At 38.3% G+C, this 15,352-nt stretch overlaps 1 protein-coding gene across 3 annotated transcripts in view; it reads left to right on the top strand.

Annotated features, from left to right (window-relative positions):
• The window catches only part of ADAMTS20 (ADAM metallopeptidase with thrombospondin type 1 motif 20), a 178,731-nt gene that overhangs the window by 62,694 nt on the left and 100,685 nt on the right, over window positions 1-15,352 (top strand). For all 3 annotated transcript variants that reach the window (XM_060657892.3, XM_060657893.3, XM_060657890.3), the window contains exons 8-11: window positions 6,851-6,956; window positions 8,761-8,907; window positions 10,878-11,019; window positions 13,180-13,284. In XM_060657892.3, the coding sequence (XP_060513875.3) occupies window positions 6,851-6,956; window positions 8,761-8,907; window positions 10,878-11,019; window positions 13,180-13,284 (500 nt within the window). The remainder of the gene's footprint in view (window positions 1-6,850; window positions 6,957-8,760; window positions 8,908-10,877; window positions 11,020-13,179; window positions 13,285-15,352) is intronic.

Genomic DNA, 15,352 nt, shown 5'->3' with positions numbered 1-15,352 from the left:
TCTGGGATTGTGATGCCTCCTGCTTTGGTCTTCTTCTTCAAAATTACTTTGGCTATTCGGGGCCTTTTGTGGTTCCATATGAATTTTAGGATTGCTTGTTCTAGTTTCGAGAAGAATGCTGGTGCAATTTTGATTGGGATTGCATTGAATGTGTAGATAGCTTTGGGTAGTATTGACATTTTGACAATATTTATTCTTCCAATCCATGAGCAGGGAATGTCTTTCCATTTCTTTATATTTCTTCAATTACCTTCATAAGCTTTCTATAGTTTTCAGCATACAGATCTTTTACATCTTTGGTTAGATTTATTCCTAGGTATTTTATGCTTCTTGGTGCAATTGTGAATGGGATCAGTTTCTTTATTTGTCTTTCTGTTGCTTCATTGTTAGTGTATAGGAATGCAACTGATTTCTGTACATTTATTTTGTATCCTGCATCTTTGCTGAATTCATGTATCAGTTCTAGCAGACTTTTGGTGGAGTCTATCGGATTTTCCATGTATAATATCATGTCATCTGCAAAAAGCGAAAGCTTGACTTCATCTTTGCCAATTTGGATGCCTTTGATTTCCTTTTGTTGTCTGATTGCTGATGCTAGAACTTCCAGCACTATGTTAAACAACAGCAGTGAGAGTGGACATCCCTGTCGTGTTCCTGATTTCAGGGAAAAAGCTCTCAGTTTTTCCCCGTTGAGGATGATGTTAGCTGTGGGCTTTTCATAAATGGCTTTTATGATCTTTAAGTATGTTCCTTCTATCCCGACTTTCTCAAGGGTTTTTATTAAGAAAGGGTGCTGGATTTTGTCAAAGGCCTTTTCTGCATCGATTGACAGGATCATATGGTTCTTCTCTTTTTTTTTTTTTTTTTATTAATGTGATGTATCACGTTGATCGATTTGCGAATGTTGAACCAGCCCTGCATCCCAGGAATGAATCCCACTTGATCATGGTGAATAATTCTTTTTATATGCTGTTGAATTCAATTTGCTACTATCTTATTGAGAATTTTTGCATCCATATTCATCAGGGATATTGGCCTGTAGTTCTCTTTTTTTACTGGGTCTCTGTCTGGTTTAGGAATCAAAGTAATACTGGCTTCATAGAATGAGTCTGGAAGTTTTCCTTCCCTTTCTATTTCTTGGAATAGCTTGAGAAGGATAGGTATTATCTCTGCTTTAAACGTCTGGTAGAACTCCCCTGGGAAGCCATCTGGTCCTGGACTCTTATTTGTTGGGAGATTTTTGATAACTGATTCAATTTCTTCACTGGTTATAGGTCTGTTCAAGCTTTCTATTTCCTCCTGATTGAGTTTTGGAAGAGTGTGGGTGTTTAGGAATTTGTCCATTTGTTCCAGGTTGTCCAATTTGTTGGCATATAATTTTTCATAGTATTCCCTGATAATTGTTTGTATCTCTGAGGGATTGGTTGTAATAATTCCATTTTCATTCATGATTTTATCTATTTGGGTCATCTCCCTTTTCTTTTTGAGAAGCCTGGCTAGAGGTTTGTCAATTTTGTTTATTTTTTCAAAAAACCAACTCTTGGTTTCGTTGATCTGCTCTACAGCTTTTTTAGATTCTATATTGTTTATTTCTGCTCTGATCTTTATTATTTCTCTTCTTCTGCTGGGTTTAGGCTGCCTTTGCTGTTCTGCTTCTATTTCCTTTAGGTGTGCTGTTAGATTTTGTATTTGGGATTTTTCTTGTTTCTTGAGATAGGCCTGGATTGCAATGTATTTTCCTCTCAGGACTGCCTTCGCTGCATCCCAAAGCATTTGGATTGTTGTATTTTCATTTTCGTTTGTTTCCATATATTTTTTAATTTCTTCTCTAATTGCCTGGTTGACCCACTCATTCGTTAGTAGGGTGTTCTTTAACCTCCATGCTTTTGGAGGTTTTCCAGACTTTTTCCTGTGGTTGATTTCAAGCTTCATAGCATTGTGGTCTGAAAGTATGCATGGTATAATTTCAATTCTTGTAAACTTATGAAGGGCTGTTTTGTGACCCAGTATATGATCTATCTTGGAGAATGTTCCATGTGCACTCGAGAAGAAAGTTTATTCTGTTGCTTTGGGATGCAGAGTTCTAAATATATCTGTCAAGTCCATCTGATCCAATGTATCATTCAGGGCCCTTGTTTCTTTATTGACCATGTGTCTAGATGATCTATCCATTTCTGTAAGTGGGGTGTTAAAGTCCCCTGCAATGACCACATTCTTATCAATAAGGTTGCTTATGTTTGTGAGTAATTGTTTTATATATTTGGGGGCTCCTGTATTCGGCGCATAGACATTTATAATTGTTAGCTCTTCCTGATGGATAGACCCTGTAATTATTATATAATGCCCTTCTTCATCTCTTGTTACAACCTTTAATTTAAAGTCTAGTTTGTCTGATATAAGTATGGCTACTCCAGCTTTCTTTTGGCTTTCAGTAGCATGATAAATAGTTCTCCATCCCCTCACTCTCAATCTAAAGGTGTCCTCAGATCTAAAATGAGTCTCTTGTAGACAGCAAATAGATGGGTCTTGTTTTTTTTATCCATTCTGATACCCTATGTCTTTTGGTTGGCGCATTTAATCCATTTACATTCAGTGTTATTATAGAAAGATACGGGTTTAGAGTCATTGTGATGTCTGTATGTTTTATGCTTGTAGTGATGTCTCTGGTACTTTGTCTCACAGGATCCCCCTTAGGATCTCTTGTAGGGCTGGTTTCGTGGTGACAAATTCCTTCAGTTTTTGTTTGTTTGGGAAGACCTTTATCTCTCCTTCTATTCTAAATGACAGACTTGCTGGATAAAGGATTCTCGGCTGCATATTTTTTCTGTTTAGCACACTGAAGATCTCGTGCCAATCCTTTCTGGCCTGCCAAGTTTCAAAAGAGAGATCAGTCACGAGTCTTATAGGTCTCCCTTTATATGTGAGGACACGTTTATCCCTTGCTGCTTTCAGAATTTTCTCTTTATCCTTGTGTTTTGCCAGTTTCACTATGATATGTCGTGCAGAAGATCGATTCAAGTTACGTCTGAAGGGAGTTCTCTGTGCCTCTTGGATTTCAATGCCTTTTTCCTTCCCCAGTTCAGGGAAGTTCTCAGCTATAATTTCTTCAAGTACCCCTTCAGCACCTTTCCCTCTCTCTTCCTCCTCTGGGATACCAATTATGCGTATATTATTTCTTTTTAGTGTATCACTTAGTTCTCTAATTTTCCCCTCATACTCCTGGATTTTTTTATCTCTCTTTCTCTCAGCTTCCTCTTTTTCCATAACTTTATCTTCTAGTTCACCTATTCTCTCCTCTGCCTCTTCAATCCGAGCCGTCGTGGTTTCCATTTTGTTTTGCATTTCGTTTAAAGCGCTTTTCAGCTCCTAGTGACTGTTCCTTAGTCCTTTGATCTCTGTAGCAAAAGATTCTCTGCTGTCCTCTATACTGTTTTCAAACCCAGCGATTAATTTTATGACTATTATTCTAAATTCACTTTCTGTTATATTATTTAAATCCTTTTTGATCAGTTCATTAGCTGTTGTTATTTCCTGGAGATTCTTCTGAGGGGAATTCTTCCGTTTGGTCATTTTGGATAGTCCCTGGAGTGGTGAGGACCTGCAGGGCACTTCCCCTGTGCTGTGGTGTATAACTGGAGTTGGTGGGCGGGGCCGCAGTCCTACCCGATGTCTGCCCCCAGCCCACCGCTGGGGCCACAGGCAGACTGGTGTGTACCTTCTCTTCCCCTCTCCTAGGGGCGGGATTCACTGTGGGGTGGCGTGGCCCGTCTGGGCTACTTGCACACTGCCAGGCTTGTGGTGCTGGGATCTGGTGAATTAGCTGGGGTGGGTAGGCAAAGTGCACGGGGGCAGGAGGGGCAGGCCTAGCTCGCTTCTCCTTAGGTGATCCACTTCAGGAGGGGCCCTGAGGCAGTGGGAGGGAGTCAGATCCACTGCTGGAGGTTTGGCTCCGCAGAAGCACAGAGTTGGGTGTTTGCACGGAGCAAGCAAGTTCCCTGGCAGGAACTGGTTCCCTTTGGGATTTGGCTGGGGGATGGGCGGGGGGAGATGGCGCTGGTGAGGGCCTTTGTTCCCTGCCAAGCTGAGCTCTGTCATCCGGGGGCTCAGCAGCTCTCCCTCCCTTTGTCCTCCAGCCTTCCCGCTTTCCGAGCAGAGCTGTTAACTTATGACCTCCCAGACGCTAAGTCGTGCTTGCTGTCGGAACACAGTCCGTCCGGCCCTCCGCTTTTGCCAGCCAGACTCGGGGGCTCTGCTTGGCCGGCGAGCCGCCCCTCCGCCCCGGCTCCCTCCCGCCAGTCCGTGGAGCGCGCACCGCCTCGCCGCCCTTCCTACCTTCTTCCGTGGGCCTCTCGTCTGTGCTTGGCTCCGGAGACTCTGTTCTGCTAATCCTCTGGCAGTTTTCTGGGTTATTTAGGCAGGTGTAGGTGGAATCTAAGTGATCAGCAGGACGCGCGGTGAGCCCAGAGACCTCCTATGCTGCCATCTTCCCTCTCTCCCCTGAAAGTATTCTTATTATCCTTTAAATCAAGGGTCATGATAATGATAGCTGATATTAGAGTTTACCATGTATCATACACTCTTGTGAGGTTTTGTGTGATTTAACTCATTCAATCTTCACAACAAATCTTTAAGAATAGCTTTCAGTTTCATAGATGAGGACAAGTAATTTGCCTGCGGGTACACAACTTATATTAACACAAGTATTAGTATTTAATTTTCTCATATAAAATATGTGGAAAAATTGTGAGATTTTTCTGCTATATTTTGTAGGTGCCATTGCCCCAGTCTCTGAGCACTTTTTGCAAAGTATGTTGTAAAATAGTTTTTACTTACAGGGCACCTGGGATTTAAGCTTCTGACTTCAGCTCAGGTCATGATCTCACAATCCATTAGTTCAAGCCCAACGTTGGGCTCTGTGCTGGCAGCTTAGAGCCTGGGGACTGCTTCAGATTCTGTGTCTCCCTCTCTCTCTCAAAAATAAGCAGACATTAAAAAATTAAAAAGGAGTTTTATTCTTTAAGGTGGTTAGATTGGAGGACTCTGTGCAGCTTCTTGAACTTCCAAACACAGGGAATGGGTATGAGGTTAGGGCCCATACCACTTTATCCTACCTCTGACCACTTTCATAGAACCGAATATCCGCTTGAGTGAATGTAGGCACAACCATCAGTTAGCTGCTTCAAACCATAATGTTATATATTCACTTTGATTTTGTTTGTTCTTGCCTGTTTATGGGCATACTTGAGTATGGACTTCAATCATACACAATACATGTTTCCACAGATCTGTTATGTGATTAAAATGTTTAGCTTAGAATATATCCATCTCTGAGCATGAAACCAAGTTTGGGTGATAAGAGTCCATATTTTGTTTGAAATGCCTACACAGCCTTAAAAATGAGTATATGGAAATGGAGTGATTTAACAGATTGAAAATACTAATGGAGGCATGGGAATGGCAAGATACTCAATTAATATGGTTAGTTTTAACTTCTAGTAAAGGAGAAATGTAAAATTGGCCAAAATTGACTAAAAAATGGCACATACAAGCATCAAGTCCTAGTTAAGGAAAACAATTCTTTCATACTTTGGACAGCAGACTTTAAATCTTATTTTTTTCCCTTACTCATTTTTGGCCTTGATTCTGACCAAGAAAAAGCTTTTGGTGGGGAGCTTTGCCCGAGCAGTGACTTTCGGTGTGGGTTCAGAAAGAGCAAATACTCTTTTTTATTAAAGAGAAAAGCATTGGCAAGTGAACTTGTTAGTCTGAATTTTTCCAGCATTTTTAGATTCCTCAGGTTAATATCTTTTAAAGTGCGCAAGCGCGTGCACACACACACACACACACACACACACACACACACACACGGTACGAAATTTAAGTGCTAGGAAAATGTCCATGTTCTTAAGTTTTACGAATGAAATAGTATATAGGCGCATGGGGTTAAAAAACAGTGGTTAATACAGGTCTGTATTAAGAAATTTATGAATGTACAAACTTTCCAGTAAGAAACGGGTTGTATATGAAAAATTGTTTTCTTATGAAAGGAATTTACCTAGCAGAGCAGATAGTTTACAAGAAAATAATAGAGGATGGTAGCAGTGAAAACTATGCTATTAAGGAAAATCCCAACTTGGTTGATGTAATACGTATTGTTGTAAGGAACACTTAATGTCAATTTCTTCTAGACTATTTTTCATGGATTCTATCAGCTCTAATTCTTTTTGTTCAGTCAGTTCATACTGCACATTGGCATGACATGATATCCTTTATCTTAAAGAGTAAATATATCTTAATAAATCTTCTTTAGCTAAAATACAAAATTATTGGGTGCCCTTAATATATGAATCCTATTTTATTTAATATATATTAGATACCAGGTGCTATTCTATGCACTTAACATACATTCACTCATTATAATTAATTGTATGCTGCCTCAAAAGTTTTTAAAATGAAAATTTATTATAGTGGTGTATTTTCTGTATTAGTTCTATTACCAATTTAAACATTCATTGCCTTTTCTAGTATCCACACTAATGGGACTTAAAACTTCATCCTTTGCATAACAAATACTTTTTCCTCTTCCTTTTCTTTTTTTTAAACACTTGTTTCCCCCATATTTTGAATTATTTTCTTCAGTAAAATCCAGGAATTGGTAAATATTTCAACTGCAGATAAATCATTCTGTTCTTTTTTTCCTTCACCTTAAAAAACACTTATGTGGTATTAACAGCCAACTCTACATCCTTTTTTTTCCTTGCATCGATTTCTAAGTAGTAATGCCCATAGTAAATGCTTTATTTATGATTTGATGTTTCCCATTTTCAAATACAACTATGAAATTTTTCAGGTTTAGCAGAATTAGGTACCCTGTGTGATCCTTTACGGAGCTGCTCTATTAGTGAAGAAAATGGACTGAGTGCTGCCTTTACCATAGCCCACGAACTTGGCCATGTGTAAGTACCTTCTGCTACCTCAGTAATAGGTTTTCTAGTAATCACTGCAAAGAAGACTTAAAATTCCATCTTTAGTTGAGTAATTAGCAGCTCTATGTCTTAAAAAAAAATTGTTAGTATAATTTTCATCCCTGAAATGCTAACTCTGGCTCTTTTGTGATCTGTTAGGTCAGACAGGCTGCACTGATCAACAGACTAAGCAAAGAACTAGCACTTGGGAATTCTTTTATTTCATTTACTGTATTGGATTACTATGACCAGCACTTCTGGCCTCTATCCCTTGTTACCCCATACATGACCAGGTACTGTCCTCTACCATCTTATGGGAGGGCCTGCAGGGGCTTCTGGTTCTGGGGAACTCCTGATAAAATGACAATACCAACTCACTTTTGCTCTTAAAGCTCAGAGCCCCAGCAGAGAATGTGGTATGTGGGAATTACTTAATCATTAAAAGATTTTTAAGTCATTCTTCCAGCTCCATAGTTGTGTGTGTGTGTGTGTGTGTGTGTGTGTGTGTGTGTGTGTGTGTGTGTGTGTGTGTGTGTTTGTCTTTCTTTTTCTAAAAATTAGGGGTTCTATCCGTTCCTGCATTATTATAAGTTCTGCTGGGGTTCTGTGCTCTAAGAATGGAGGCCATGATTCCATGAGATAGCCTCAGAGCTCCCATGGAAAGTCAGAAACCCCTACAAACTCATCCTGTGAAAGGGATTCCAAATGTGCACCCGAGCACTCCTGGCATTTCTTGTTCATCTGCTAATAGGGATTTGAGGCTAGAATGCCCTCTTTAATATACTGTCTTTTCCTGGTCATGCCTTACATCATTAGCATATTCAACAGGGATAATTTCAAGTGGAAACCATTTTTAGTAAACTAGTGCCTCTTTAGTTCCCCTGCAGTGTGGTTATGTTTCATGATTATTAGCAGGGTGCACACTCAAATTGTTAAAGTGGAAGATAGGACCAGGAGCTTACCTGAGGGGTGTAGATGCATTGCAGCAACATCTGGAAAGCACTATTAGCTGATCGCCAAGGCTACTAACTAATGAAAAACTGCTCTTGCAGAGAATACCACCTTAGACTTCTATTTTCTTCCTGAGAAACTCTTTAGGTGTCTTTAGAATATGGGTAAGTAGTTTAATTAAAAGACTGGTATTTAAGTACAAATTTCTGCAGGCAAAGAGCTGAATTAGGTGGTTTCAATGTTCCTTGTAAATGCAAGTTTATACTTGGGTCCTCAAATGAAGGCATAGGATCTGTTGCTGACCAGCTAATTATTTAATATATTTGCTCTTAGGAAGATTTGGCTGCCCTTGTGGAATGTTTTTGTTATTCGAATTCGGTCAATAATCACTTAGTGAATACAGACCAGAAACAGTCCTTAGTCTGTTTCATACGAAACATGTAGACACTATAAAATTATAAGGAATGAGAGATTAAAGAAGTTTTGATACTGTGGTCATAGTCCGTGGTCTAGAAACTGGTAACACCTTTATGTAATTGATCTTCACACATCCCTTACAACTATGCATGTTGAAACCTGCAAGTACTTATGTGAGTGCCCTGTCAGTTTTGTGATGAGGTAAGCTAGAGTCCACATGTTTATTATTTAGACTCCAATTTAGTGTCAAAATCAACAAATATTGCTACTGATAAAAGTTATAATGTAGTGTTTGAGATCCTGTGCTTCTAAACATGAAGATAACCCTGATTTTATAATGTTTTATGGGAAAGATCGAGAATATAATTTTGTATTTTATCTTCTAAGATCTGTTACATATTTTCATATTCTTTGTTTTTATTTTTAGATTCAACGTTCCACATGATGATAGTTTTAAATGTAAGGAACCTGGGATTAAACACCAATATCATGTAATGGCTCCAACTTTAAATTACCACACAAGTCCTTGGACCTGGTCAAAATGTAGTCAGAAATATATCACTGAATTCCTAGAGTAAGTCTAAAGTTATATTACTTTAGTTAAATAATGAAACATTTATTAGACTATGGACTTTGAACTTTGTTATTTTAAAGTGATTTCTGTCCAGTTTTGGTTTAAATTTGTTTACTTTGTACAACTGGGTTTTTAAAAACAAGGAAAGAGTTGTATATACACATTTCACTCCTAAAATATTTTGGTGGGGGCAGGTCAGACCTAGATTTGGGAGCTCTATTAGGATAACTTGTTTTTGAGGGGAGACTTAGATTCACAGCTTTCTTACGTGTTTGAATTTTTTCAGTAGGTACAACGTAATATAAGAGGAGCTTAAGTGGTTTAAGTTTTGAGGTGCCTTAGAAGGACAGACAATAGCTGAGGTCCAACTCTGAGTATTCCAAATAGCTCTCTGTGGCCAGAGGGATGTGGAGTAGTTGATATGCTTACATATTCTTCTGGAGGATTTTCCTAGGTCTGAAGAGGGGGCAGATCGATTTTTCTTGCCTCATCTCCATCTCCCACGTTTCTCTGCTTCCCCACTTTTATCCAAATGGTGTTTCTATCTTACTGAAAGTTGACAAAAGGCAAGGCCAAGCTCTAAGTAATTTTTTCTGTTTAAAAGCAATATTCATTTCCTTATATATTCTAATCCCCAGTATATGTGGTTGCTAGTTACCTCTTTTGTGAGAACTATGGAAATAAATGAAACTATGCTTTGTAATATGTTCATAAATCCCAAGATGATCAGTTTTTTTTAATCCTTGTATGGGGAGTCGATTTAAAAGCATAATACACAATTGCTGTTGTATACATAATTGCATATAGTTTTGTTCAATGGCTGGCTTGAGGTATTGGTTAAAAATACCAGGGAATGTGTTTATTTTTGAATGGTGCTAATGGGATTCTCTCCAATGGAAATGTTAAAACACATACACACACACACACACACACACACACAAGCTGACTTAAGTTACATGTTCATTTTTGGATGAAATTTAACATCTTTCTAGCCAATAAAAATTGCTAAATTTCTTAAAATTATGGTAGTGGAATGAATTGTTTTTAATCCAGTTGGGATGGTTGAATATTTTCAGTTTCCTGTATGCTAAATACTGCATTACAAACCAGAAGTGAACAACAAATATTTCTCCTATTTGCCACTTTCTAAGTCCTTTACATGTATCCTTGAATAGCCGTTTGCAAGGTGGATAGTGTCACTATTACTGCAGAGGAGGCAGAGGAGTCCCAGCCTCTGGCACATTAACTTGTCTACAACCAGGCAGGCTTTCTGGAAGCAGCAATACCAAAACACAAACTCTGCCTCTTTGAAGTGGACACAACGTAACACTTCCTGAAACTGCTTTGTTTTGTTGTTGAGAACTATAAATGTACTTTCTCAAATGATTTAAAAACTTTTTTCTACAACATACTGACAATTTTAGGTGGGGGGAGGTGCTTAGGGTGGCAAAGCTGGTTAAGCATCCAGCTCTTGGTTTCAGCTCAGGTCATGATTTCATGGTTTTCTGGGTTTGAGCCCTGCGTCTGGTTCTGGGCTGGCAGCATGGAGCCTGCTTGGGATTCTCTCTCCTCTTCTCTCTGTGCCCCTCCCCAGCTCCTGCTGTGTGTTTCTTTTGCTCTCTCAAAGTAAACTAAAAAAATAAAAAAATAAAAATTTTGAGAATTTAGGCATTTAATAGAAGGGAATATTATTGGACAACAAAATAGATCAAAAATATAGTGTGATTACATAAATGGGTTTCATAAATTATATTCTCATGAATTTACAACTTTTTTTTTTTTAATTACACCTTCAAAGCAGTTATGGGGCTCAAATGAGAAACGGATTTTTTTTTTGCGACTTTCGTATGTATTCACTTTTAAATTATGAAAAAACCTACTGTTTCTGAAACTGTAGAGTAGTGACTGTGATGAAGAATCTTCTGTTATGTATCCACCTGTATTCACAATATTTTTGGTCTTTGGTACAGTACTGGCCATGGGGAATGCCTCCTTGACAAACCAAATGGAAGAATATATGATCTGTCTTCACAACTTCCTGGATTAATGTACGATGTGAACAAGCAGTGTGAACTGATGTTTGGCCCTGGATCACAAGTATGTCCCTACTTGGTAAGAAAATTAGGTCCTTCTTTTGTTTTTTAAACTACCATAAAGTTAAAGTTAGAACATATTTCAAAATGTACTTTTATTCTCTTGAACAGAAGGTGAACTAAATGTATCTTCGAAGTTTTAACTTTTAGAGACATAGATTGTTTGCCCGAAAGGGGTTAAAAACAGGGAAACTCGGGGGCTCCTGGGTGATTCAGTCGGTTAAGTGTCCGACTTCAGCTCAGGTCACAATCTTGCGGTTCATGAGTTTGAGCCCTGTGTCAGGCTCTGTGCTGACAGCTCGGACATTAACTCTCACAAAATCCTATGTCAAGTATTCCCATTTAGAAAACAGGTTTTAAAAACATTCAAATATTTATTTCCAAATACTATTTTGGGGGGGGGGGGTGGAGGGGTTAAAGACAGAAGTGTCTTGATAACTAGTTGTATTAAAGGACCCAGGAATTTAATAGACTACATTTTAATTTACACAGATTTGAATCCAAAAAAATCTAGGGCCTGTTGTTATTAAATAATTACTTTAGAACTTTGAGGATTTTTCATAGGTTAGATCCACTACTAGATTGTGAGGATCATTGGACCAGGAATGCAGATTCATTCACTCATGGAAATATGCATCTCCAGTGGTCAGTTTAGGATCTGACACATACTAGGTGCCACAAACTAAGTGTTTATTGAATTGAATGAGTGAAAGTTATATAGCCATGGGTGCAGAGATAGGCAAAACATATTCCATATAGTAATATTGTTTAAAAAAACAAACTTATAATTTAAAAAAGTTAATATGCTTTTATTTATCTTAATTTTTATTGATTTTATTTTATTTTTTATTTTTTAAAATTTACATCCACATTAGTTAGCATATAGTGCAACAATGATTTCAGGAGTAGATTCCTTAGTGCCCCTTACCCATTTAGCCCATCCCCCCTCCCACCACCCCTCCAGTAACCCTCAGTTTGTTCTCCATATTTATGGGTCTCTTCTGTTTTGTCCCCCTCCCTAGTTTTATATTATTTTTGTTTGCCTTCCCTTATGTTCATCTGGTTTGTCTCTTAAAGTCCTCATATGAGTAAAGTCATATGATATTTGTCTTTCTCTGACTAATTTCACTTAGCATAATACCCTCCATTTCCATCCACGTAGTTGGAGATGGCAAAATTTCATTCTTCTTGATTGCCAAGTAATACTCCATTGTGTGTGTGTGTGTGCGCATATATATATATATATATGCGCACACACACACCACACCTTCTTTATCCATTCATCCATTGATGGACATTTGGGCTCTTTCCATACTTTGGCTATTGTTGATAGTGTGGCTATAAACATGGGGGTGCATGTGTCCCTTCGAAACAGCACACCTGTACTGTATCCCGTGGATAAATGCCAAGTAGTGCAATTGCTGGATCGTAGGGTAGTTCTATTTTTAGTTTTTTGAGGAACCTCCATACTGTTTTTCAGAGTGGCTGCACCAGCTTGCTTCCCCCCCCCCCCAAAAAAAAAAAAAGTTAACCTTTTAAATATCCACTATTGAGGAGGGGAGATTTAACATAATTTTTGGAGATCCATTTCTTTTCTACCTGACCTACCCACTAAATAAACATTGAATTTAAATTCAGAAAAAGGGAATTATCTTGGGTATAGCTCCTGTGAACCTCTGGATTTTTGTTTCTTAGGAAAACTTGAGAGCCCTTTGTTCAACTTGAAAGTATGCATTCTATTCACAAAGTAGGAAACCAGTATACATTATACAGTATTTCTATGCACATTATTCATACATTCTATCGTATCAAAAGAGGCTTTTGGAAACTCTTTGTGAATAACATTTAACAACAAAAAGTCCTTTAGAAAAATGTCTTGCAAAGAGAAAAATGTCCCCCATAATTTTGAATATTTCCACTCTAATTTCTCTCTCCCATTGTTCAGTGTGTGATGAAAATCCAAAAGTTCTTAAAAACTGAATGTTGCCATTTTATGTGTTCAGAGGCAAATCAATGATTAGAACTTAGTGAATTTTTTTTTTTTTGGCTTGATTATTTACAGCTCTGACCTTGAAACCATGAAATCTGTAAGATCAATGTATAAACTGATGGTTTACACTGAATTGATCTGGTGGTTGTAGTGTTATTTTACTCTTGTCTGCTTTTTGTTATCTTGCAGAAGCAATGCAGACGTCTCTGGTGTACAAGTGCAGAAGGAGTTCACAAGGGTTGTCGCACTCAGCACATGCCCCTTGCAGATGGAACAAACTGTGGTCCTGGGATGGTAGGTTTCCTGGAAGGGTGAGTCTTGTATCAAGAGACTATCCAAGGAAGTGATTGCTCTGCGTTTCAGCGCCCTTCATGATTAGTCAACTCTTGCTCTGCTAGTGAATCAGTGTTGCCATGTGAACAGATAGTTACCTAAGTATATTAGTCTTATTAACAATGAGTATAGACATAAAGATCCTAATAGATCAGCAATTTCCCCAAATTCAGGGATGTTACCATTGTTTACATTTTCTCCTATAAAATTCAACCAGGTATAATGGAAAGTTTTAAGTGGCTTCTTCGGATATTTATTGGTTGTAAATGTCTTCAAATACATCATATCCCTAAAGTAAACGGCCTGAATATATAACATCAGGCATGAAATAATTTAAATCTGCAAACATGATGCTGAGAGACAGGGTTTACCCTGATAACCAAACATCAATGTGAGGATGAAGTCAGGTGGTAACTTGGTGCTTCAGGATGAAGGCAAGTTCCATTGGCCTTGGTAGCCAGTGCCGCCTGCGCTGAATAAGCTTGAGTCTGTTGACGCCTCCTCTGAGCTACCTCAGCACAAAATGAACACTTTCTTGGCAATGGGGTTGGCTAGTGCTGCCGCTTTTGTTAACTTCACATTGGGCACAAGTAGAAACTGAAGGACCGGGTCACTAGCTGATCTTTTGCTTTACCAGCTCTTTGCTTCATGGAAATGTTTGCACCAGCCATTGCCCTTCTCCTTGCCTTCTGTCAAAAGGCATGTGTTTTCTGTGAATGTTGCCTGCATTACAGAGTTTTATTGGGACTTGAGCAATTTTTGCAGTAGCTGAAGTCCTCTGAAATGGTTTAGCACTCAGATTACCTTGGGACCAAAATTCTAGTGGACTTCTTCAGTTCGTCGATTGGAACTAGAACTGAACTTTAAAATTTTATCTTTATTTAAAATTGTTATTTTGAAGACCAAAAATATGAAAGACTATTTTTCTCACTTTTTGTGACCAGTACTGGTAATTGGCTTTTGGGGGAGACGAGAGTGGCATTTGGGAGAGTTACTGATTATCTAAGGATGAACAGAGAAAAAAACCTTGTTGTAGTCTGAATTAGAAACAGCTGTTAGCTCATTAGAAGACTTGCTCCAAGGTAGTCCCCAGATTCAAATCTGATTGGTCCTTAAGTGCCTTAGCAAACTTTAAAGTTTACTCTGTGCCATGAAACTTCAGGCTTGATGGCATGTGGCTAACATAGCGATGGATATATTTACATGCATCACATATACCATTTATAACTGAGTAGTCTAAATCCGGTCAATGCATTAGCATGATAAAAAATTGAGATATAGGAGTAAAATGCACAGATATCAAATGTTCAATTTGGTAAGTCTTAACAAATATAGATGGACACTTAGCCAATATCCCAATCCAGATGAGAACATTTCCATCACTCTAAAGTTGTCTAGCCTCTGTAGAGTTTCTCTCTTTCCAGAGAGAGAACTTACTTCCTGATTTTAATGTAAATCGAACTATATAGTGTATGTACATGCACGCGCATACACACACACACCCTTTCTGTGGGCAGAGGGAAAAGGGTCAAGCTTTTTTTATTCAAGATGTTGGAGTTTCATCCATGTTGTGTGTATTGATACTTCATTCCTTTATACTGCAGTGTAAATCAGCTGTATAAATGCACCATAATTTTTTTATACATTCTTCTGATAGACAATTGGGTCACTTACAGGTTTTGGTCATTATGAATAAAGCTGCTATGAGCATCCTCATACCAGTCTTGTGAGCATGTGCTTGCATCTCTCTGAAGTAAACAAATATCTAGAAATTGCTGGGTCATAGGGGAGGTGCATGTATGTAACTTCATAGGGAACTGCCAAACCATCTTCCAAAATGGGTACTTGAGACTCTCCCAAGTGATGTATGAAAGTTCCAGTTGTGCTGCATGTCTTGCCAATTGATGATCTTGTTAATCTTGTAACAAAATTTTAGACACTTTAGGTGCAAAATGGAATACTATTATGTTTTTAATTTGTGTTATCCTGATTATTCTCCATCTTGAGCATGTTTTCATGTACTACTTAG

The sequence above is a fragment of the Panthera onca genome, chromosome B4 (genome assembly GCF_046562875.1).
Source record: "Panthera onca isolate mPanOnc1 chromosome B4, mPanOnc1 haplotype 2, whole genome shotgun sequence".
Lineage (NCBI taxonomy): Eukaryota > Metazoa > Chordata > Mammalia > Carnivora > Felidae > Panthera > Panthera onca.
The sequence above is the reverse complement of the archived record's forward strand: the minus strand, read 5'-3'. Positions and strand labels throughout refer to the sequence as shown.